The sequence below is a fragment of the Misgurnus anguillicaudatus genome, chromosome 9, assembly GCF_027580225.2.
Source record: "Misgurnus anguillicaudatus chromosome 9, ASM2758022v2, whole genome shotgun sequence".
Taxonomy (NCBI): Eukaryota; Metazoa; Chordata; class Actinopteri; order Cypriniformes; family Cobitidae; genus Misgurnus; species Misgurnus anguillicaudatus.
The window spans coordinates 35,560,631-35,587,060 of record NC_073345.2 but is presented as its reverse complement, the minus strand read 5'-3'; the positions used below and the strand labels follow the sequence as shown (position 1 = coordinate 35,587,060).

The 26,430-nt window shown below is 36.1% G+C and overlaps 2 protein-coding genes across 5 annotated transcripts in view; both read right to left on the bottom strand.

The window, feature by feature from the left end:
- wdr7 (WD repeat domain 7) overlaps positions 1–26,430 on the bottom strand; it is a 99,717-nt gene that overhangs the window by 11,210 nt on the left and 62,077 nt on the right. For all 4 annotated transcript variants that reach the window (XM_073871619.1, XM_073871620.1, XM_073871621.1 and 1 more), the window contains 2 exons: positions 13,712–13,936; positions 3,648–3,834 (listed from right to left, as the gene is read on the bottom strand). In XM_073871619.1, the coding sequence (XP_073727720.1) occupies positions 3,648–3,834; positions 13,712–13,936 (412 nt within the window). The remainder of the gene's footprint in view (positions 1–3,647; positions 3,835–13,711; positions 13,937–26,430) is intronic.
- Positions 10,270–13,346, bottom strand: LOC129420361 (zinc finger BED domain-containing protein 4-like). The gene is made up of 2 exons (XM_055175237.2): positions 13,207–13,346; positions 10,270–12,111 (listed from the first exon to the last, which is right to left on the bottom strand). Exon 2 carries the CDS (start codon positions 12,109–12,111, stop codon positions 10,270–10,272), a length of 1,842 nt encoding a protein of 613 aa, XP_055031212.1. The 5' UTR covers positions 13,207–13,346.

The window sequence follows — 26,430 nt, the reverse complement described above, 5'->3', positions numbered from 1 at the left end:
ATCCGTGGTGCTTAACTCAAGCACATCAGGTGTTAGTAGATCACCAGCACCTCGTCAGCTCTGCTTATTTGCAACCCTGAACTAATTTGTGCTGCTCTTAGTAAATTGTGTTGGTCATTACGAAAATCAGCTGTTGCGTCTGTGTTATTTAACTTGCGCCTTTGTAGTAAATAACCATCAGATATTAACACTCCAATCTGTGTTTTTTATTTTGGAATTACGCTCTCAAACTAATTTGCCACATTCAGTAAATCTGGCCCATAATGTCATGTGAATGAATCTCATTTGAATCAGATTTGCCAAGTACTTTATTTCTGAGTGAAACTCGGACTTAACACTTCTTACATCTGGAATTTATTAAAAATTATTTTCAAAACAACAATAACAGTAAGTGTAAGACACCTAAGGCTAATTAAGTTTTGTATGGAGTCTTTGTATGGTACTCTTCATTCATAGCAGAAGTTTAATTCTTGTTGTTTAGATCAAATAGAAAGCAGAATATATGATGAATATGAAGAAACAGCTCCCAGATCTCTCACTGAACACAGGATTATAGCTTAAATCAATCTGTTAGGCTTGTCGAGACTTAAGTGTCAATAAAGTTTGTTTAAAGGCATATGATGAAGATCTGAGATCTCACCTCAAAGCAGATTTATGAATAAACCCTAACAGTAACATAAAATAAATCTTCTCCATGTTGGGTTTATGTGTGATATGTAAAGCTTTTCCTGAAGACATTATCACTTTGAGATTTTGATAAATTATTAAAGGTGAGAACAAAGAAAATATGTATCTGCTTTTTTAAAAAAAAAAGATGACCTGATTTCTGCTAAACTCCAGAGGGCTCTGTGTGAAGTTGAAACTTTTGCTTTACTTGATTTTATCTTTGCTTTGCAAGCCTCTTTTTTAAAAGGCAAAGATTGCTTTAGCAGAGTTTACTTCAATATTTTGCATGTCCATTTTATTCTATCACAAACTATATATCGTTGGAAAGGTCTAGGAATGTAGTTTTCAAAACATTTTAGCAATAATAATAATGCACTGACAGTAATTTATTAATTTGTGACAAGAGTATGCAGCAATCCGTTGACACCTAGTGGTTGTTGTTGGTAAAACCACTTAAAGTGTAAAACAAACCTCATTTTTTGGTGATAATTTAATGTGTAAAATATCTACTTTATTGCATTTTTTTTATTTACTACAATAAATGTAACTGCTATAACAATTTTTTAATTAATATTTTCACACTTTTGTCTTCCTTGAACCAAGATTAGGCTTCTAGACCAAATAAAATGCCAGAGTTATATTTATTTGACACTCAAAAAGCTGCGTCAGTTATAAAACTATATTAAAATAAGATGTGTGAAAAAAATGTACTTATATTGTTAACTGACCATTTGTAGAACAGGAAATGTTTTGTTAATCTAAAAAGAATATATAACTGGAACGAGACATCTTACATTTAGTGAATTGCCTGTTAATTAAGTAGATTTAACTTAAAGTTTGTTTGTTTAACAAGGCAAAATTGACTTTTCAGGAGGGCAAGTTACCTTATATTTTTTTATAAATAAATCAGCTTACAGTACAGGCCAATATAACTAATTCATAATATATTAAAATATAATTTTTAATTGTTACACTCTTATTGATAAAGATACTAGCTTTCAAACTAGGTTAGTGTAGTTAACTACAGTGTGTGTGATGTAGTGTGTGTGTAAATGAGCTAATGAATGAGTCTCTAAAGTCATGAGCTCCCTCACTTTGCCAATAACTGATCAATCACTTTGATTTCAGGAGCGATCAAGATAAAATATGAGCCAGCACAGGAGAGAGAAAGAAAAGGAGCGAAAGACAAAGACGACTAAGAGATTTCATCTTACTTTCTTTTTTGTTTAGCTCAACACTGCAAAAAAATGACTTTCTTACTTAGTATTTTCGTTTTGTTTTTAGTACAAATATCTTAAATCAAGATGTATTTTCTTGATAAGCAAAATGACCTTAAAAAAATAAGTCAAGTTTTTAGATAAGCAATAACAAATTTAAGTACATTTGTGCTTAAAAAAAGCAAAAAAATCTGCCAATGGGGTGAGAAAGTTTTTCTTGAAATTTTCTATTACTTTTTTACCCTATTGATAGATGTTTTGCTTGTTTTAAGCACAAATTAACTTCAATTGGATATTTTTGTCTTAAAACTAGACTTATTTATGTCTATCAACATAGACTTATGTTGATATAAGAATTTTTAGATACTTGTACTGAAAACAAGACAAAAATACTAAGAAAGAAAGTCAAATTACACACATACCTACAAAATGTACTATAGCTTGTAATGCACTGTAAACCGCATTGGATAAAAAAGTCTTTTAAAATGCATAAATGTGAAGATATTTAAAAACATGAAATCACATCTATTTTTAGCATTAAACTACAAAAACATGGTAATCAATATCTGTCTCTGACTAATAAACTCTATAACTGATGTAGACTGATGCTGCTGAGAGAAAGAGAGAAAGATCATCATCAACTCTCTCTCTCTCTTTGTCTGTCTTTGTCTCTCTCTCTCTCACACTAAAGGTCTTCCAGTGCTGCTAAATGGATTTGCCATTTAAAAAGCAGATAGTGTTGCCCTGTTTGAGTCTTGAGGTCAGAGAAACATCCTCACGGTTGAGATGAAAAGGAAGCAACATCTCTCGCTCGTTCATTCACGTCCGGGCCGAACGTTCACCCGGCGATGAGCCGCGTCTTTATCTCGCCGTAATAACCCCTGAAAAATGAGCTTCATTTCGCTCTAACGGCATTAGGACGCGTTACACGAGAATCGCAGACATATTTGTACTCATAATAAATTTTTTAGGGATCGGGTTTCATGGTAACGAGGTGAGCGCGGGCTGAGGGGCTTCCAGGCTGGACGTTAACCTTGTTTAAGGGAGTTTGGGCGTGGAGGTTAAGGTCCAGACATATGGGTTTCCTCTTACGGATCGAGGTCTCCACCATCCTGAGGAGGAGACATCATTACATCATATTAATGGGCTCCAATCAGATTAAATCCGGGCTCTCGTATGTCAGGGGGTCACAGGAAAACACTAAAATACGGTAGCACCGTTCTGGAGAAACAGTCTGTGAAGGATTTTTACTGTGACATACCTTTATCTTTAAATAAGACATAAGAGCTCAGATGCAAAATCCTCTAAGTGCGTCATGTGACATGTTTTCTTGTAAATTCTTTTTTTATCAGACTCTCAATGGATTCTGCCAACAAACCAGTATTTCTGAAAGACCTGAGGCCGGGATTAAGCGGATTTAAAGCAAAATTATTCAATGAACGTATAATACATGCCGATAGCATTTGGTTAATTTCATGATCTCATTTTTTACATCTGAGTTCCTCAATTCTTTATTTTCATTAATATGATGAGTTGACTATATCTATAGTTATAATATTCACGTGATTTTAGTTTAGCTCACTAGGGTTTGAAACAGAGCCTTTGTTTCAGCTTTTCTTTAGTTTAATCCAGTATTGACTTGGGTTTAGATTCTGCGATTCGCACACAGGTTCAGAAAAACATCCACACGAAGCGAATCAACGAATCAAACTCTGAAGTCAAGCAAACTCAAACTCCTATGAAAGCTTTAATGTGTGTTCTCACTTGGACAGCTGTTTTTCGGCATCGGCGCAGAGCTCCAGCAGACCCATGAGAACGGCGGACACGTCCATATACGGCTCCCACACCGTAAACCCTCGACCAATCAGATCAATCGCTGTGCGGCGGATGGTGCTGTGAGGGGGCAGTTTGGGACTGGGCGGCTGAAGAAGAAGAAATGTCAATGCCTTACCTGAGAGAGAGAGAGAGAGAGAGAGAGAGAGAGAGAGAGAGAGAGAGAGAGAGAGAGAGAGAGAGAGAGAGAGAGAGAGAGAGAGAGAGATTAATATCCAGACTGTTGGTGTATTGATCAGAGCAGTTATCAGGTTTGTCTGCAGGTCTGTATGTTGCTATATTGATGCTATGCTAATGTAACTCCAGTCAAAACATTAGACATCAAACACGCACGCACGCACACACGCACGCACACAACACACACACAACACACGCACGCACGCACGCACACACACACACACACACACACAACCGCACACACACGCATACATACAAAGGGTGCAATACTGATTTTTGACAGGCCTGTCAGCGGGGGTGAGGTGAAAGCATTTACTATGCATATCCTTAATTGTACTTTAAGATTCTTTACAATATTTTTATACGACCAAAATATTGAGTTGTCGAAATAAATTCCTTACCAACAGCATCCACTTACAAAAATAAAGTTTTGATATATTTATGATAGGAAATTTACACTGCAAAAAAAGATTTTCAAGAAAAAAAAAAGTTTTGTCTTGTTTTCAGTATAAATATCCAAAAATTCTCAAATCAAGATGCCTTCTCCCGATAAGCAAAATGACCCAAGAAAACAAGTCTAGGTTTAAGACCAAAAATGTAAGTGATTTTGTGCACAAAACAAGCAAAAAAAAATCTGCCAATGGGGTAAGTTAATTTTTCTTCAAGATTTTTTTGCTTGTTTTATGCACAAAATCACTTAAATTTGATATTTTTGGTCATAAAACTAGACTTATTTTCTTGGGTCGTTTTGCTTATCAAGAAAAAGCATATTAATTTCAATTCAACTGCAGTTGCTTTGTTTTGATTTGAACCTTCACAACTTAACAAATACAGCTAAGTAGCACCATAAAACAAAATAATAACATGATAACATAATAATAAACATGTTTTGACAAAAATGTTAAAAAATGGATTTATCTCGTTTTGCAACGAAACTCTTCAAATGTTCTCAATTTTATTGCGTAACTGGATACACCCACTTCCTGTCGCCAACAATCTCTGTGGCTCGTGTCAATGAAAGTCATCAAGCTTCCATTGAAATGAACGAGATTGCGATGCACCAGCGTTGTTATACACTGGGGGTGTGCACACAACAGCAATGGTCAACAACAACCACACGTGCTGTATCCATGGCAACAGTCAATACGTGTGGGAGTCGGAGAGGAAACGGGTCACATCATACAGGACCTGGTAGCACGTGCACACGTCATCAGACAATGCGATCAATGTTTATATTGTTTCTGATTGATTAACTGTTTAATAATCATAGACACTGTCTTCAGTGTCTGTTTTCGGCCACGGCAACAGGTCACTAGGTAATCACCATGGCAACAGAGAACAATGAGTTAAAGAAATTCATACAGACAGATTCCAGGCGAATTCGCCGACAGACACGAACTTCATCTCTGTGTGTGAGTGTTTGCGTGTTTATGCTTTAGTGTTTGCCTGATTTTATAAAACTAGTATTAAGATACTAGATTAGTACCAGATTAATTTTTTAATGACTGTTACCAAAGAAACAAACCTAACCCTAAACTTTTGTGATGGTTTAAATCAAAAATCTGATTTAATAAGAATGAAGATCATCATGTGACATACGGTACAAAACATATCTTGTAATGTCATCTAATGTCAGTGGTGTTGTAAACTGTTCAGTCAGCAGATCTAGAGCTGTTTGTGCTGTAGAGATCTACTGAACTTCTTGATACACATTTTAAACATGACCAGCAAACACACACACACACAGACACAGATGAAGATACAGTCACAGAAAAAAATTATTATTGTTAAATGTATTACTCTTAATTTATTTCCTTGGCTGTATGAAAATCCAATACTCCAATATTCATACATTATAAACAGGAAGATGGAAGTGCGGGCTCTTCATAAACAGAGGAAATGACCTCATAGATATATACACTAGATGTCGCCTTGGGGTTCTGAGCATGCGTCAAAACTGCCGCCATCTTAGAACGGGGGTCTTGTCATAGGAAGTATCTAGGTAAAGCTGCTATGTCTGCCTGTACTTCGAATTCATGGACGATGCCGGACTTTTGTGCTGCGTATGGATGTTAGGGCTACTAGCACTATGCATTATGGTTAGAAAATTTTCAAAATGTTAAAACTTTAATTTTTTCTTGACCCAATTCTAAATACATGTCTGACTGTTGAAACGAACCAAAAGAAAATGAAAAAAATCGCATTCATGACGATTTATGGTGATTTTATTACTGTTACACCATTGTCTACAATGACGCTGATGCGGGATTCCCCTGTTTCAAGATGGCGGCTCTGTTTGACGCATTCGGTCCAATGAACTGCCGTAGCCAAGGTGACATCTAGTGTACATATCTATGAAATGACATAATCACTCTAAAGATAGAGCTCATTCATTGGACCGCTGTACTCGGGCCGGACCAACGGCCATTTTTCAGAGCGGACATCTTTGTTTAAGACTTGACTTGGTTTAAAAGGATGAATTAATATTGACAAAACATCAGCTGGGCTAATGAGTGGTTAGTTAAAGCAATAAACATGCCACATTAGAGGCCGGCCATAGGAAGCTAATTAGGGTGTGAAAAGAGAAAGAGAAAGAGAGAGGAAAGAGTGAAACAGAGAGAGAGAGAGACAGCTTTTCCCATTTACCTCACACACCCACTAGTATTTTACTGAAAGCTGTTGTAAACACACGCACACTTCTTCAGATTTTTACTATAACATTTACTGCCATAAAAATACACACATGATGCAAAAATACAGAGTTGTACCCAAACATGTCAAAGCAAACCGTTCCTGAGCAATGAGCAATCTGTCACATTAATATTCAATTGATGGACAGTCACAGGTGTGTGTGTTACACAAAGAGCAAATGTCTTGTGCTGAATCCCAATTCGCATACTATCCGTCCTAAATAGTATTCGAAACTAGAATAAGTACGTCCCAAATCGTAGTATGTTGAAATGAGTATCCCAAAGATACCCGGATGGTCTACTATTTCCGGTTAGAATTCGAAGTGCAGATCAAAGCACACTCTAACGGCTAATATTGCCCACAACCCATTGCGTGCGGGAGGGAGGAGCTTAACCACACTGACCCTCTTGCTTATTTGTAGTAATATTGTGGCTGTACAAATGTTAACTTTATTTGTCCAACGAAAGAAACATGGTTACTACACTTTTACTGTAGTAAAAGCATGGTTCACTTTCATCTGGGTATTTTTGAGTTATATATAAGTATAAAGTATGTTAAACAATAGTTATACTATAAACTTTTTAATATTTAGAATTTAAAATAAGTAGTTTTCGTTACACACATTGCACATGAACGTCAGAACCAGCCGCCTCACAAACGACCTGTGTTTGGTTCTAATGACGCTCTGCTTCACTCCTCAACTTGGTAGAACAAATTGTAAAATGTATTGTGAAAAAAAAACGATGAGAAAAAAAGATGGGAATAGTAAATAAAATTATATTTGACATAAGTTATAAGAATGAATGAAATATTGTTAACAGTCGTGGTGTGCGTTACTAGGCAACCACGTTTTCGTTCACGTTGCATGACGTCATCGAAGTACGTCCCAGAACGTGCATACTCCTTTGCTACACACTCAAAAGTATGTACATTTTCCTCACAAAAACAGTACATACTTTCAGGTCGTAGTATAAGTAGGCGAATTGGGACTCAGCATCGGTCTTAGCCGTGTTAGTAGTTGGATTCTTACTGATTGTATGTGGTGGACAGGTGTCTTTATGAAGCTAACAGGTGCATCTAATTTAGTATAATAAATGGAGTGGAGGTGGACATTTTAAAGGCAGACTAACAGGTCTTTGAGGGTCAGAATTCTAGCTGATAGACAGGTGTTCAAATACTTATTTGCAGCTCTATCATACAAATAAATAGTTAAAAAATCATACATTGTAATTTCTGGATTTTTTTAGATTATGACTCTCACAGTGGATATGCACATACGATGACAATTTCAGATGCCTCCATGATAAATAGCAGGGTGTTCAAATATTTATTTTCCTCACTGTATGTATATTGTTCAGTCATGTAGAATGAAAAAAATGTTGGTGTTACTGGACCACCCCTAGTCTGTTTTATCCCATTACACTTCCAATGGCCTTATTACTGCAGGGCTGTTTTGTGTCTCTCTCTCTCTCTCTCTCTCTCTCTCTCTCTCTCTCTCTCTGCTCTCTACTGTTTTGGTCAAATGGAAAGTGAGGTTAAAATCAATGGAGTTTAGCTGGGAGAGGAAGGCAGATGAGAGATAGAGAGAAACGAAGGGTGACTAAACAGGGAAAGCCGTCAGCAGACTGGATTTACAGCAGCGCACACACAGCTGCAGAATTTAGGGTTGACCATCATTAATGTGACATCATTTCCAGTCAATGCAGAGCTGCACTCTTCCATGCATTACCGCATATATGTGTGACACAGTGTGACTTCAGTTTATTAAGTCATCTACCACTTATCATTTTTTCATTTTCCAGTTTCATGAACAGTTAAGAAACACCAAGGACAGAAAAAAAAACATTTCGACAATAAAATATTTTTGTTATATAAACTCTATAGTGTTCCTGTATATATTAGTGGCAGAGCATTGTGTTTGCAGTGCAAAAGGTCATGGGTTCGAACCCAGGGAACACAAGTACTGATAAAACAATGTATAACTTGTAATGCACGGTGAGTCCCTTTGGATAAAAGCGAAAATAAAATATATGCATAAATAAAAAATAAATATATAAAGTGTGGTTTCCCAGACATGGTTTAGATAAAACCGGGCGTGCGGCACAAGCCCTGAAAAGTGAAGCCAAAACGTCTCGTTCACCCCCCAGTGACTGGTCCCAGTATAGGTCATAAACCCCGCCTCCCCATGTTATTCAATGGGACTTGAGACCAACTAAAAAAGTAATATACACTTCAATTATCTTTTTTCCAAAGCTGCCTTCTGTCATTTATTGTAGTTTTTATCACGCTGATGTAAATTCAAATGTTTGTTTTTAAAATAAGTTTGTGTTTAATTAGTTATTTAATGATATAAAAACGGTGGTGTCACGTCATGATCGAGAGCTAGGGCGAAGTCTTGATTTTGCGGCTTTACTTCCTGCTCACTACTGCGAAGGACTGGTCCCGAAATCGCTACTACGCAGACTCAAGACCCAAGATGTCAACGCCATATCGGGACACTGGCGGCTTCACTTTTCACCAATGGAAGAGAGCGAAGAGGCGTCGTCCATCTTTTTTTACAGTGTATGGATTAAACCAGGACATATGACTTTTAAGTTGTTTGTACAAATATACCATACAAAAAAACATTACTTATGTGCATCTTGAGACAAAACAATACAGACACATTCATGTATAATTTAAAAAAATATGTATTACATCTAATATAAATTATATATAAATATAAAAATGTATATGCACATCAAAAAATTTCTTAAATATATACATGCATTTGTGTGTATTATATATACATCATTATTATACACAATACACACACATACATGATGTAAACAAAAACTTTTATTTTGCAAACAATTAGTCGCAATTAATCGCTATGCAGTCCTACTCTGAATTTGAACGAGAGGGCACAATAAGGCAAAAATCAAGTATCTGAACAGGTAAAAGTGAGATTCAAGAACTAAAAACGAACCCTGAAATCCTTCAAAAACTGAAAGAGGCTGTAATGAAGTTTGTACTGCAGGTATCACGAGAGGCACAATCGGTTAATCTCTTCTTAAAAAAAGCTCAAGTCAACAGAAAGTGTGAATGACGTGAGATTTGATTTGTCACCAGTTTGTGTGTTTGTGTTCATTTAGCCGCATGTGTTTCTGAGGTGTTGTGTGATTATTGCAAACATCGATATTCTGTGCTTGAGCAGCAGTTTGTGCTGTCTAAAATAGAGGTCGACCGATATTGGATTTTGCCGATAACGATAGCTTAAGTGGGACCTAACTGCCGATAACCGATAAATTAACCGATAGTTTTTGACCATTTACTGAATTCAAAACACAACACTCATTCACTGAAATTAAACATACTTTATTACAAAACCAACAAATAAAGTAGGCCAATTAAAATAATACTAAACCCAAGTAACACACTAAAGAACAATAAAAACAGATTCAAAATATGTAAACAGTATAACATTAACTATTGTAAAAAAAGTTACAAAATAAATACAGCATTGGCTGAAAATGCCTGGTATAAATTTTTAAATAAAATATATTTATATATTAAATATAAAACTTAAAATAAGAATAACAAGACTGAACTAAAGTTCACAAAGATCACTTATTCAAAGAACATCAAACAGATATAAAATAAAATGTCAAAAAGTCTAGGAAAAGTTTGTTTTGGCATGTGCGTTTTAATACTCAAACTTCAGACTTTTTAAATTATAGTGCAAAAAGCACAGTTGCTGAGCATGATGTCCAGTCAGTCGGCTTCTCCTGGAGTCATAAATTATGCCCACCTCACTGAACACTCTTTCACTTGGCACAGTGGATGGTGGGGGGCACAGGAATTTCTTGGCCATTGGTGCAAGTGTTTTAAACCGCACTTCATTTTTCTGCCACCACTGCAGAGGATTGTCACCACGTTCAATGACAGGCTCCAACAAATAGCATTCAAGCTCACTTTCAAAGCTGTACAGCCCCTTAGAAATAGCTGTGGCTCCAAGGACCTTGGCATACAGTGTGTCCAGTAAGGTGGACTGATGCATTTTCTGCTTCTTTGCCTCAGGATCTGATTCTGAACCCTCATCCCCTTCAGGTGTTTCTGCAGTAGAGCTCGGACGTTCTTCTCTGGGTGCACCATGCTCTTCAGCTTCCTGCTGTAGCCACAGTTTTGCATTTTGCAGTGTTATTTCTGAGGCAAAGGCATGGCCCTTGTATCGAGGATCAAGGAGAGTTGCTAGGACCAAACATTTTGTTTCCTCTGCCTTAGAGAATCGCTTTGACAGGCTGTCTAGCATTGTCTTGCGTAATGTTTTAATCCCCCCCGTGTATGGACCCTCTGCTTGCAGCATCAGCTTTAAAACAGATACACTGGGGATAATGCATGCTGCTGATGACTCAGAATGGCTCATCTCCAATGTGATCTCTTCTAAAGGAGTCAGCGTGTCAATCAAGTTACAGACAATGTCCCACTGTGAAGCAGATAAGCAGGAGATATGGCCGTGTTCACCAGCATAAACGTTCAGTGCCCGTCTCTGTTCGTACATTCTCTGCAGCATGTGAAGTGTTGAGTTCCACCGAGTTTGAACTGCCTGGATGATGGTGTGCACTGGAAGGCCCAGCTCCTCCTGAATGGTCTTTAGCCTCTGTTTGGCCAGTACAGAGTGCCCAAAGTGAGTTGCACAGTTTTTCAAAATACCAATAATATCCAGGACAGCTCTCTGACTAGATAGACCATCATTGATAATGAGCTGAAGGGTGTGAGCAGTGCAGCTTACATGAGGTAGTTCAGCTAGAGTCATTCCTTTTACCATGTTTGCTCCTCCATCTCTTAGGACAAGAACTACACGCTCTGGTGCAATATCCCAATCTTCTAACATTTTGAGGAATGTTTCTTGGATATAACTGCCTGTGTGTGATCCAGTCATTGGCTTGACATTGAGCATCACTTGCATTCTGGACCAGTCTTCAGAAATGAAATGGCCAGTTAGGCTCATCAGGGATTCGGTGGTACCAGACCAGCAATCAGTTGTAAAGGCCATGAAAGGGGCTTTGTCCTGTTTCACTAGACTTTTTACTTTGGTCAAAACTCTGGAATACGTTTCATCCAGCATTTTTGTTCTGTAGAATTTTTCATCTTTAATCCTGTACCTTGGTTCCATAAGGGTCACAAGCCTTTTAAATCCGATGTCTGACACCACTGAAAATGGTTGGTTGTCAACAGCAATCATTTCTGTGACAGCTGCATCAATCCTGACAGACCTTGGATCTGTATTCTTCCATTCTGTTTTTTTGTCAAAAAGTTGGGATACTGAGGGTTGAGAAGGGTCTTTTGTGTCTTTTTTCTTTTTAGCTTCTTCACTGGCTTCTGGATGGACATGCTTAAGGTGACTCCACAGGTTGGTGGTATTTTTACCTGAAGATGTAGCTGAGCCCATGCTGATTATTTTGTCACAGATATTACACTGTGCCTTTCCTGGTGACACTTCAACAAAATACTCCCACACTGGTACTTTCCTCAAAGCCTTTGCCATCTAAAAACATTAAAAATAGGAGTTAAAATATTACAGGTAAAAGTAAATAATCAAAAGTTTAAAATGTTAAAAAATAAAAACAGTAATATAATGCACTTATTTAAAATTTAATAACTATATACAGGAATACTTTAACCATGTCATCACTCTAATAATGAATGTGTTAAAACAACACATGTTGTGTCTAGTTAAGAACAACATATTTAATGTGTTGTCCTTAAATAGACACATCTGTGTTATTTTTGGAACAACACACTTTGTGTTGTTTTAACACATCTTGTATTGTCCCTTTAATTTATTTGAACAAAAAATCAACACAAAATGACACAATGTGTTAAAATAACACATAATGTGTTAAATAGGATAACACAAATCACCTTTTTTTAGAGTGTACAAACGAGCGGTTTAAACTTTTTTTACAGAGCGCGTTTTTTAATTTTCATCGGGCATGATGTTACCATCAGAAGTTTATCATTTACAGCATGCTATATCTGACTATACTGCGCTGTGTACAGCGATCATAAAACCTCGCAAGATCAGACTGACTTAGGAACTTGCGCTGTGTGAAAAGGACAAGCAGTTCGTGCAGGCCCATCTGACTTTGTGTAAAGAAACCGCATATCTGACTGTGCAGCTCGATCGCACTGTCGAGTCATGTGATTTCTTATAATGCCTTAAGACCACATTAATCTAATCAAAATAACAAATTGTGTATTTCAATGATGATAAAAATAATCGGAGACCAAACCTTAACTGTTTGTACTTTTCTCTCGGCTGCATGAATGCTAAACGCCATTCTCTAATCTGACGCTTTAAATATTGATATTATAGGCTATGACACGTTAAAAATGTGAAATGTGGTATTAACTAAGGGCAGGCAAAACGCAGCAACAATCAAGACATGTATACATTGTTTTGTATTTGTGTGTTGTTGGGTTTTTTACGCTTAAGGTAGCCTATTAAAGTTAGCATCCTCTCAGCCTTATTGGGAAACATACAAGTTACAAACAATGCAGCATCTAATCTATTTCTTACTTGTACGGGTATATAATTTTTATTAGATAATATGACAACGTGAACTGTAGTGTAGTGTACCTTTTCACTTGGTTTTATTCTTTCATCCACCTGCGATGTATCCTCTGTTCGGCAAATCACTGGATCCCTGCGGTGTGTAGGTTCACGTCACATGTCCAAACAACCACCACGAGGCATTAAAGGTTTAGTTTTCACCAGTAGAGGGCGATCTACCACTTTATAATGCAGAGCAGTATCAGAGCTTCCCCACTGTCTTCTGTGTTGCTTATGCAACAAACACAACCGTAAAAAACTATCGGTCAGAATTTTTGCCGATGAACGATTGTTATTGGTATCGTTATCGGCGCCGATTCATCGGCAAATCCGATGAATCGGTCGACCTCTAGTCTAAAACTAATGAGAGAGAGAGATACAGATGCTCATTAGTCTGTAAAGTAATTAATTCATACCCTCAGGTCTGTCTACAGCTAATCAGCCCAGATTATTACTCATCATAATGCACTAAAGTGTGTTCACCTGTGTGTGTTTTCAGCACATGTGTGTTGTGTGTGATGTTTGTACTCACAGGTGTGACGGGCCAGTGAATAGTTGGAGCCTCCGGTGGTCAGACCGAAACCCTCGGGGGCTTGACTGCTGGTTCGAGCACGAGACGGTAGTTTAGGAGGTTCAATCTCTGCCCCAAACTCAGCACCGATCACACCCAGCAGGACGATGGCCGTCGCCTGTTTTCTCCTCTCCTCATACGAGTTACAGATCTTCTTAGCGTTGGGTGGAAGGTTAGACAAACATCCTACAGAAAGACAGGAGCAAAGCACAGGTTTACCTTAAATCCATATTCATAATCTAAAACTGTATTTAAAACTTTTCAAGAGTGAAACATAATATCGATCAGGATTTTTTTTTAATTAAATCACACTGATGATGTGTTAAAGACATTAATGAACTGACTATCTGATTCAAATTCAAGGACACTTCAAGGACTTTTCAGGTCCAATACCCTCAAATTCAAGGACTAAATGTGGGGAGTTACAGTTCCCTTTCGAGGGAACTCGTGCTGCGTCACTGTGGTGACACTTTGGGGACGCCTCCAGGGTGCGTCTGAATGTGTATATCAAATTCAACCAATGATGAGGCTTAATGAAAAAGACAGGGTGACGCGGAGTCAGGAACTATATTACTATCTGAAATATTGTCAAAGACGGCGTTACAGGGACGCAGGAAGTATGACAAGGAAGACGCAGCGTCTCGTTCCCATCTCAGGGAACAACAGTTACATACGTAACCCGAGACGCTTTCATGTGTCAAACACAACTATGCAAAAAAGCATTTTGGTATGAATCAACGTTCGCATACAGAAGATATAAACATTTAAAGCGAACAGTTTAGAACGTGTGCTTAAAAAGTCTAGAATTTTTATGATATTATCCTACACTACACAGGGAATAATATGGATTTTTTCCAGAAAACTTCTTGAATAAAATAGATTTAAGCACTTTCAATGACCTGTATCTATGTATGTAGATTTTCAAAAACTTCCCAGAGCCTTGAACCCCCCCCCCAGATTCATAAACTTTCAAGGATTTCAAGGACTCGTGGGAACCTTGATTTAAAATGGCTTTCCTCTTTTACCAAAATTTACCAACAGCTATGAGACTGTATAACCATTTCTATTGCAATGTATTTTTATTTATTTTAAATAAATCTGATTTAAGCATTGTTTGTGGACTATATTTGCAAACATTTACTTGTCCCTGATATCAGTGATGCATCTGACATTAAAATTAAATATTAAAAACATAGACAACTATTACAATGCAAAGAAAGCTAAGATTTGTTGTTTGTTTGAAGAATTAAGCAATATCGCTTTTAAAAGAAATACAATTGTGGTTGCAAATTTTTGTTTTATTCTGGTCCATTGAAACAAGACTGTATTAAATGCTCAGTGTGTGTTTGTGTTGTGATGATAACACAGCAAACACAATCCAACGCATACATGTTGTTTAATATTGTGGTAAAACATCCACAACATCAGACATCTGAACATTCGAAGACATAAGAGTTGTGTTGAATTCTGCTTTGTGTATTTCACTGCATTATGTGTTCTGAATGGAGGAAGTGTATATCTGTGTGTGTGTGTGTGTGTGTGTGTGTGTGTGTGTGTGTGTGTGTGTGTGGTTCATGGTCAGGGTCTTTGCTGAAGGGACACGTGCTGAAACCAAAACCCACACACACAGACTCTCATAAAGAGACCTGGAGGGGGTCTTTGCTTTCGGAAGTGTGGGGTGCGGTCGGATGAGGGGTTCTTTTGTTACCAAACGTGTGTGTGCCACAGGAGCCCCTTAAACACAGAAGGTGCAATTAGTCACACACACACACGTGCAGACACACACTCGCAGACACGCATGCATGCACACACACACGAAAGTCTACAGCAACAACACAAAAAGATCTTTGAGAGATTTTGAATACAAGATTATGGTGTGTTGTTGTTTCGCTGTGTTCAAATGTGCGTAGCGATTTCTGTGCTATGATGCAGAACAAAATAAACTCAATGTAAGTGTTGAAATAAGTGTCTCAGAGAGAAACAGACAGATCTATAAACAAAGACATGCCATATTGACAAACCTAATTGTGTATATACAAACTACATTTTGTGGACATCCATTCATCTATAGAATATTTCCAAAGTATAACAAAAATATTGTAAACAATCACTGTATTTATTTATTTATTATAAACCAAAGTAAACAGACCATATTGTGAAGAGCCATCACACTTATGATCAATATTCTCAGTCAAAACACACAATGATGAATCAAAATATTAAAGTTCACATAAAATCTAAATCTGTGCTTGAAGTGTTACTGTGTCTTTAATGTTGACATTAGCATCAAACATAAAAGATAAAGCTAATGAGCTATATAAACTCACTTATGTTGATATCACAATTAATAAACCTTTTATTGTCATATCAGCAGTAAATCTCAGTTTTCGTAAGAAAAGTATTAGCAGATATCAAAGGTGAAAGTTTGACTTTTATTGTAGTGCTGATCTCAAAGCAGATTTTGTCTTCATATCTGTCCCTTCATTTCTAAAGAAATCATATTATTTCATTTTTTCTGCTTGGCACTAAAAGGTCTAACCTGATTGGCCGAGTTAATATTTTATCCTGTGACAGCGCGAGCGGCCATATCTCTGCCGATTCAATTTGACCTCTTCATTTGTTCTGCCTCTTTCTATTGGCTCTCAGCTGACCCCTGACCTCTCTGTGCTCAGTCGCATCTCGAAATGTTTACGTGGACACATGACGATCAAAGGCCAAGCCATTTATACAACTGATCAACAAAACAAGCAAGCATATAAAATTGTTGCATTGTAAAAAATAAGCCATAAGGGTACTTTTAAATGACCATTTAGATATTAAATATTATTATATGTTAACAGTATGTTTGTAATTACATATGTTTAGTTTTCTTATCCTCACATACTGTGCACACACAAATATAAAAATATGTGACAATTACCAATTTGAGACAAATAAAACTACACAATTTAGTATGGAAACACAATATAAGTGCGATTATATTTCCCAAACTGCATTTCGCAAACCCCTGGTGGATCACAGGTGAATTGCATAAATAATTATAATTAAATAAATTAAATTGTAAAATGTAAAAAATTACAATAAAAAATGTAATTAAGACACTTTATAGAGATATATTTTATTTGTTTAATCTAAATGTCATGTGACCACAACACTAAAATATATCAGAAAACTGAAAACTGCAAAATGGACAGATGGACAAATAAAACGAAATTATCAGATGAAGGTCCAATAACAGGTAATAATAATAATAATAATAATAACCATTCCACTGATAAAAATTTTATACGAATGAAAAATAAATGTTTTAGTTAAACATGCAAATGTGCTATTAGATTATTTAGATAATTATTAAACATGTCAGGGGGTTATACAACTAAAAATATTTTAGGTCAAGGGGGTTCAGGGCCTCTGCTTTAGCCTTTAGATTTAGTTTTTCCAGAAACATAAACACATGTATACACACAAACACACACTGCCATTTGTGTGAGATATCTGATCTGATCATATTTGTTTAATCAGAATCTTACCTGCAATATTAAAGACTGAAATCAAAGCTACAAGACAAAACAAACACTGAAATATTTATAATCCTCAGAGGACCCAAAGGCTGACTGTCTGTGTATTTGTGTGTTTTTATTATGATAACACATCATTCCTGGTATTAATATCACATACATGCACACACTTTTGAACGGTAAAAAATAATAACATTAGGTCACATATGTGTCCTAATCTTTCTGTAAAGTCAATGACATAAACTTTGAGGTTTTGTTATCTAATACACTGACATTCAGACATTATAACTAAAATCTGCTTTTTGTGGTGGATGCTGTATTTATGTAGGTCACGTGTTATATGAAATCAATAGCTTTGTTTCAATCACATTTTGAAATATTGCATAAGAAACAAGTGATGGAAAAGGGCAAATTTTGAATAAAAATTCGCAAAAAGTGTTTGTGAAAAAGAGGGAATGCGAATAATGCGCAATGGAAATGCATTTGCTGAATAAATTCTGACTTGGCGAACATTAAACCCATGGGACTGATTGTCTAGCTATATCAGCTGTCATTATCTTTATCATTTATGGGGCCCAAACACCGTCGTAATGCCCTTGCTGTTAGTGCCTGCATCAAAAACTCTGCATTCCTTCTTCTGTGCACAAAATTTAGTTTCAAATTAGGCAATTACAAGCACTGCTAGTAATTTATAACTTGCCCAATCGTAACTAAATGCAGGCCTGTCTCCATTTTCTAAGCGTGCCTTGTTTTATTTACTGTTGGTTACTAGATTACCAATACCACCGTCATTCGCTTGAACAACTTGATGGAAACGCAACTAATTTGCATTTTTTTGCAAATTCTGAAAAGATTCGTTTCACGTTTCGATGGAAATCAAGCCAATGAAATCTCTGTGAAAAAGTGGATTTGATTATCAATTAAAGAGAGAGAATGAAAGAAAGAAAATCTAATGAAAGGAACAGGGTCTGCTGTCAGCAGGTATCTAACACGGCTCCTGCGGCCCGACGTCAATCTTCAGTTCTACTGAATCAATACCACGGTAAAATTACATCAAACTGTGATGAGGAACACAGCAGACACACACCAGACATATATACATATATGGGTGATTCTCACGAAACCATTGAAACACCACGGCACTAATGATTTTAGCTTTAAAATGTGTAATATAGTAACATTAAAAAGCATCAGAATTAACACAATACTGTGTTCAACCTTGCACAATGTGTGATTTCAACATAAGAATTTATAATTGTACATTTTATCTCATTTTCTGCTGAAATTCTCATTACCGCAATGTGTCCGGCTGCGTTATGTTGTAATTTAATCAAATTAACACAAAAATATTAAGAACAAAAATAAATGGATGTTTTGCTAGAATACTTTAGATAAAAAAAATATTTACTGAATATTCATGTATAATAATAATGAAGAAAAATTAGAAAAATGATGTGTCCATGCCTGATGTTCTCATCCTCCGCAACACTTTTTGAGAACAGTTTAAGCACACATACAGAATTTTAAGCACATGGACCAGTTACTTCAAGATGGCTACCAGGTAAGATCATTTTTTACAGTTAATTTGAAATTTTGTCTGGTCAGAAATGCTTACATGACATTTTGATTATCATTACAGCAACAGATGCTTATTAAATGTTAATTTAATTAATAGAAGCATAATACTTTGATTTTAAATGCATGCGCAGAATCTCCAAATTATGTTCTTTCAGGTTTGTCATGTCATTTTGAAAATATGTCAGTGTTGATGTTTTCTGACTGTTGCGGTAATGAGATTTTTTAGGACAAATTTTTTTAATTATGTTACAAAAAGTGTTAAATGATAAGTAAAAGTTTTTAAATTAATGTTCCCATTTACTCCAGACTTTGTTTGTCAATGTCTGGTGGGAAAAAATTAAATGTAAGCAATTTTTACATTTTCATGCTTGACATGTTTAAAACCAAGTTTTCGTGAGAATCATCCATATACACACAGCCAAAAATCACATAAATATATACACATACAACCGTGTACCAAACATACACACTTTTACACATACACACCCCGTTAAACTGGGCATGCACAACAGCTTATAAATAACAAAAAAGTCCTCCTAAATTAAATCATTTCCCAACAATATATTTGAGAAAACTCTGAGTTTAAAGGGCAAAATACCCTTTCAATTGCAAACCATCAGAAGTGAACAGTTATTTTATTTTGCATGGCATTTTTATTGCTCGCAGTGATGTATTTAATTTAATCGTATCAATGTTGTCATCTGTCTGCGTTTATCAGTCCAAAGTTTATCTTTATTGATTACAATGACAATTGCAGCTAGCAATAATATTATTCAGACAATAAGGCCATCATTTTAACGTCTGCCATTATAATGGGAGAAAATCGCACCGAAAATCTGACATTTCACAATATTTCACGTCCGATGCAATAAGGAAGAAAACAAAACAGTGTTGGGTATGGATTACACGCTCTCTCGCTCTGCGCCGGGTACATTGATTTTTGAACAGTATTGACGGCGTATCTTTAATACCGGCCGATCTATTTTAATGTCATTGTACCTGAATCGCATTTGCTGCTCGCTGCGTCTAAACAAAATCAACTCAAAAGGCCGGTTTCTCCGCATACGTCCATTTTTCATTTCCATCTGAAAAAGACTCGGATCAGAGAGGACGGATAATAAAATTATCAAAGAACAGAGAGAGCATCAATTAAAAGCAGAGAGAGGGGGAACAATAAGAAAGATGCAGTAGACGCTCCTTCATGCTGTGAAGTAAATCAATACCATCATAGCCCTAAACAGCAGCAGAACTTGGAGGATTCACTCCGACATCCCAACAAAAATCACGCTGGATTCAACAGCGGCAGTCAGGCAGCGCACTACATGTTTCAACATCATGGATTATCAGCTCCCATGATGCACTGCCTGCTCAAGCATTGATCACCGATACACATGCAGGTAAAATTTGATAGCAGGGGATTGTGGGAAAGGATTGATCGCTTCTGCCCTACAAGGCAAGAAAAATCTCTCATGCTAGGAAATAAATGTGGCTTTCTTTCCATCAAAACAAAACCATACATTCGGTTTCTACGTTTCTGACCTAGAATGTAAGATATTTGTCTCAGGCAATATGCTAAAACAAAGACAGCGCAGAATTCACTTAGAAACATCCATCGAGCGCAAACACAATTTATTAGCGAAGAGGACGAGGGCACAATCTTATCTGGCCCTCGTTTCTGAAGGTTAAAAAGATTTTTATGCTTTAAAGCACACACGCACACACACACACAGCTCATATCTGGAGTTTTCTAATCGTGTACAACAACAGAGTTTCAATGAATACGAAGCAGCCCACAACACACACACAACCTTCTCAAAATCTTAAAGGACTTTATAAAAGGTAAGATTACCTTTCTTCATTTAGTCATTAAACATCTGTGCATTCTCTCTCTGACACAATCCTAAAGAAGATATTAAATAAAAGTGTCAGACTGTTTGAAGATGATAGACGTGTATTTATAAATTTTATTAAAAACGGTGTGATGTAATGAAAGCTGTCAGAGAAGTAATAACTTTCCATCACCTACACCTTAATATTTTACAAAACAAAGTTCTTCAGAAGACACAAATATTCCACAAAGTATTAAAGTTTGTTTCCAATGGTTACATTTTAACAAATGTGTATGTGTGTGTCTTGCATGTGTGCGAGTGTACCGACTTAAAGGGGTCATAATATGAATTTTTTGTAAATTCATAATTTTTCTTAAAATAAGTCTTTGGTATCCCAATAGTACATTTGGGAAGTTTTAGCTCAAAATACCCCACAGATCATTTATTATAGCATGTTAAAAATTGCCACTTTGTAGGCCTGAGCAAAAATGTGCCGTTTTTGGGTGTGACCTTTTAAAGGTCCTGTTCTTTCTGTTTTTGAAGCTTTGATTGTGTTTACAGTGCGCAATATAACACATCTTCATGTTTCATTTATAAAAAACATGGTATTTTTTACACAATTGACTTATCTCTAGCCAGAGTTGTTTGAGCTTAGCTGGTGACTGATGTATTCCTGTGGGCGGAGTTTAGTTAAAGACTCTTATATTGACGTCATTCAACCAGGAAGTAGAGGGCTAGTAGTCCAAACCAGCCGTTGCTTTGAAAGGGGAATTCTGTTTAAGGAACAGTATGTAAGAAATGTATATCAATTAGTCATAAAATGGCCCTGATATGTCACTAGACATTAAGAAATCATTTTGCATGTATTATTTATGCTCTAACAGCAACATTACCCACCAAGTAGGGTTTAAAAAATGGGATCTGAAAACATGACCTTTAAATGCAAATGAGCTGATGAAATGCAAACACTGATCACCATAATGGTGGTTTGTCGAAATTGAAACTTAATAATATTTTTTCTCTCTGCAGGAAATGGCAGTGCCGTGGTTGGATAGTGCAGATTAAGGGGCGGTATTATTGTAATTAGACTCACTACCTATCTCACAAATTAGGCAAAATTTGAACGACCTAATTTTTCACATGTTTGCAGAGAATGGTTTACAAAACAAAGTTACTGGGTTGATCTTTTTCACATTTTCACATTGATAGAAGCACTGGGGACCCAATTATAGCACTTAAACATGGAGCTATGTTTTGGGAACAAATCGGTACCCAAAAGTGAGCACAACCTCTTTTTGGGGAGGTCCTCATTTTTTTAAAAGGCTATAAAATATAGTAAATCAAGTTTTTTTTTGTGGTTAGGGTTAGGTTGTGAGTTAGGGTTAGGTTATAGTATTTATAACTAATCCTCTATAAAAACAATAGTAGTCTATGGAATGTCCTCATTTAGATATCGAAGTAAATGTGTTTGTTATTTTTAATTATTACACAGCTCTCTAAAATGCTTGATTCTGATTGGCCAGTTGCGACATTCCAAGGTTCGTTATTTTCAGATAACTACTGCTCAAAACTAATAACACATGGAAAACCGGATGCTGCAAACCATTTTAACAGGTCCAGTTTAATATTACAGAAATTAAATATTAAAAAAGTATTTTAATATGACATATGACATTATATTTATATAAATGATTATACCAAACACTGTGTTCGTGACATTTAAACGTCTCATAATCAAAGGTAAACGTGTTTTCCTCACGGAAGGTCTGCATTCGTTAAAAATAAGCAAATAAAATATTTCAAATCAATATTTACACTCCTTACCTTACTTATGAGGTAAATATGACCATTTAATAAGCCCCACTTTGCTGCGGGTCCTGATCACACTGTCTGGGCTTTTTTTCCGTGATAACAACCTGCTGCCTATACATTATGCTTTACTTATGTTATTAAAAATATTTAATATTTGATCATTAAAAAAAATACCAGCAACAATATTGCACAAGCACGCACACACAAGCACACGCATACATACACACGAGTGCGCACACACACGCACACACATTTACACACAGTTTCAACTGTTTCTTGACAGTTTTCAATGCATGTGTGTATACTGACAGTGTGTGTCATTATATTCTGTTGTGTGTGTGTATGAGAGTTGAATAGTGCGACAGACGGGTGGTGTGTGTGCGTCCGTCGAGACTGTGGCTCAAGAGTCCATGATAAAAGAGTCCACAAAGAGATTGTGACCGTTCTGTCCTCAATACAGAAACCCCCACCCGACTGACGCTTGCATTCACACACGGCTTTATCAATAGACAGCGGCGCTGAATAGCCGACGCTCTCTATTGGCCTCCAGTCAATTAAGCTCTAAGCTGTCGGTAAACACTTTTAACTTCCCTCGAAATAGATGAAAAAAACTCAAGACTGTGAGGAGCTTCACTGTCTGCAGACAAGTGAGAATTAAAGAAACTGTGCTCTGAATAATCAATCTCAAAATACAACACATACATTATCATCACTCACACAACAACATAAACATTACTATTGATTTGTTTTACTTATTAAATGTTTCTGCTCTTGTTGCGAACAATCTGAAGTTTTATGCTAGGAAGAAAAAGCCAACTTTTACCAATGTTATACCAACATCATCACTAGGAGGAAAAATCATATTAATTAAATATTATTAATGAACTAGATTTTTTTACATTTTCCAGGTAATGGCAATAGTACATTGTTTTGAGTGGATGTTAGTGAACATTGCTATACCACTGCGACACACATCTTTAATCTCTGTGTTATTCTGGACTCTGTCAGGTGCATTATACAGATTAAGGCTTTGCTCACATGACTGTGATTTTTATTTTGTATTTTAAGAAAATTTCAGGTATAAATCCGCATTTACAAAGATGCATGAAAATGATTAAATGTGCTTTTTTATACATGCATGTTATTTTGCAAAGAAACACCACACTTTAAACCCGGATTTTGTGCATAAAACAAGCAAAAAAATCTGCCAATGGGGTAAGCCAAAAACATTTGAACATTTTTCTTACACACTAAATTCAAGAAATTCAAGAAAATTAGCTTACCCCATTGGCAGATTTTTTGCTTGTTTTATGCACAAAATCACTTAAATTTGATATTTTTGGTCTAAAAACTAGACTTATTTTCTCGAGTCGTTTTGCTCATCAAGAAAAAAGCATCTTAATTTAAGAATTTTTTTATATTTTTACTGAAAACAAGACAAAAATACTACGAATTTTTTTCTTGAAAATCATTTTTTGCAGTGTATACTGTGGAGAGAACTGTATTAAAATACTGTTTACCTGAACGATGACTTCACAAAATTATCATTTACACCAAAACAACATTATAAATACAATAGCGTCACATTTTATCAACAAATATTTAAGTAGTTAAAGTTCTTATCAGTTCTTAATCTGTGAAAAAGCATAAATAATTAAAATATTCAGGCACAAAGGATTATGGGTATTCCTTACAACATGTACTAATCATTTTAAGTTCATTTCACTTGAAATTTTTAGTTTAAATGGATGGCTCACCCAAAAATGAAAATGCTGTCAGAATATTCTGACACTCATGTTGTTACAAACCTGTATATATGTCTTTATCCTGATGAACACAAATTAAGATATTTTGAGGAATGTTTGTAACCAAATGGATCATAAGCATAATTTACTTCCATAGTAGGAAAAAAGAATACTATGGAAGTGAATGGGGCTCATGATTGATTTGGTTACAAACATTTCTCAGAATATCTAAATTTTGGGTGAACTATAACTTTAATGAATTTTATATGCTACATATAATGTACTAAACATTTTTTAAGTACATGTCCAAAACTCAAAATATTAGATGATGTTTATATCATTATTTAAGTAAAGACAATATCTGGGTTAAAAGGGTACATATGCCTGGACACACATTCTTCAACTGAGAGCTAAATACAAACCATCAAGACAGCGAAAGCATCGAGAAGTTTGGTTTAGATGGACAATAATGTATGTTATTTTTACTACACATTACCCTGGACTGACGTAGCAAATTTTGGAAAGTTTGCTGAAAAAGAGTTAATAAACTCAGCATCTTGAGTAGCACAAACACAATACTGTAGGCCAGTAGTAGTGCCTATAGACTAAATTAACATATGTGCATGATGTCATGTGATAACCACAGATTCGCTTAGATCACACACAGACAACAAGTGTCATTTTCAAATACTTGCACTATAAGTTTGGTTTTTCAGGACCCCAAAACGCCATTGTTGGTGTTAAAAATGTTGCTGGTTTTGGTTGAAATCACGATCAGTTAGAGGTCTGTTTATTTACAGTTATTTATTAAGCAAATACGTTTATTCAAAACGACTCACACATGAGAATAATAAATCATTCAATTATATGCAATAATAACAGTGATATTTGGCAGTGATGTAAACATCATTATAAAACATCAAGTGCATTTCACTTCACAAATTATTCAAATCCAGATGAATTATTTTCACTACATATTGCAGATGTTAAATGCAATTTAATGTGATCTTTGTAAGCTGAAAGTTATATTCGTGTTATTGCTTTCCCATGACAAATCGCTTTGCTGTTTTTCCTTTGAATAAAAGCATGTGCTAAATGCCTAAAAGGGGTCTTTTCAAACAAAGAAATTGATTACTTAATACCAAACCCAGTTCTGAATCTTTGACTCATATTAGTGATGAAATGAGTAGAGTTATTATCACAGCTCTACATGGGTCGTATCAGTTATTTTATAGATTAAACTCTCGGTCTCTCTGTCGGCTGTGTGTGACCGCGGACAGCGCGTCTACTGGAGTTCCAGGAAAATCTCAAACAGAGCGGTTTTGGATGCTCACAGACATCAGGACTCTTGCGTTTGTAACGTTTGTGTGTCAACTGAACCACAGAGGGAATATACATCATCCATCTGCACATGTGCAGAAACACGACAGGACAGACATCAGACCTGTTACATGGAGACACTGTCGAGTGTGTGTGTTTGTGTGTGTGTGTGTGTGTGTGTGTGTGTGTGTGTGTGTGTGTGTGTGTGTGTGAGACAGACATTCACACAGTCCAAAATTCCAGTAAGGTAAAGCGCCAGTGGGCTTGTGGGTAAGATCAATAGTGGAGAGAGAGAGAGAGAGAGAGAGAGAGAGACTGAATGAAGACTAAATAGACTCAGGATATGGTCAATATCACAGAGACTTCTGGTCTAGTCTAGTCTGATCTGGTTTGGCCTGGTCAAGAACAAGAATTACACAACCTAGATCACAAACTCCAAAGAAACATTAACAAGGATTTCAGTCTTACAACAATAGAAGCCACTTCAGAGTCTCATTATATTGTAAAAAATTTTTTAACCCAGTCAAAGACACATGCAACCCATTGGGTTGTAATTTAAAGGATTACTTCACTTTTATAAAAAAATCCAGACAATTTATTCACCCCCATGTCATCCTAGATGTTTATGTCTTTCCATGCTCAGTCGAAAAGAAATTCAGTTTTTTGAGGAAAACATTTTGGCAACGCCAAAAACACGTCAACGCAAAATTCGCACGTTGATTTGTCAGACCCAAAATGCTGGTGCCGGAGAGTAGTAGCAACGCTAGTGGCTCCACGCCAGTTTCACACCGTAAGCGTAAGCAGTGCGTAAGCAGCACGTTTTTTTTTCAGCGCCCATGCTAAGAGAAACAGATTTAATAATGTACCATGTGCTTAAG

Excerpts from the sequence above, each read along its gene's own strand:
- LOC129420361 (XM_055175237.2), bottom strand. The coding sequence starts at position 12,111 with ATGGCAAAGGCTTTGAGGAAAGTACCAGTGTGGGAGTATTTTGTTGAA.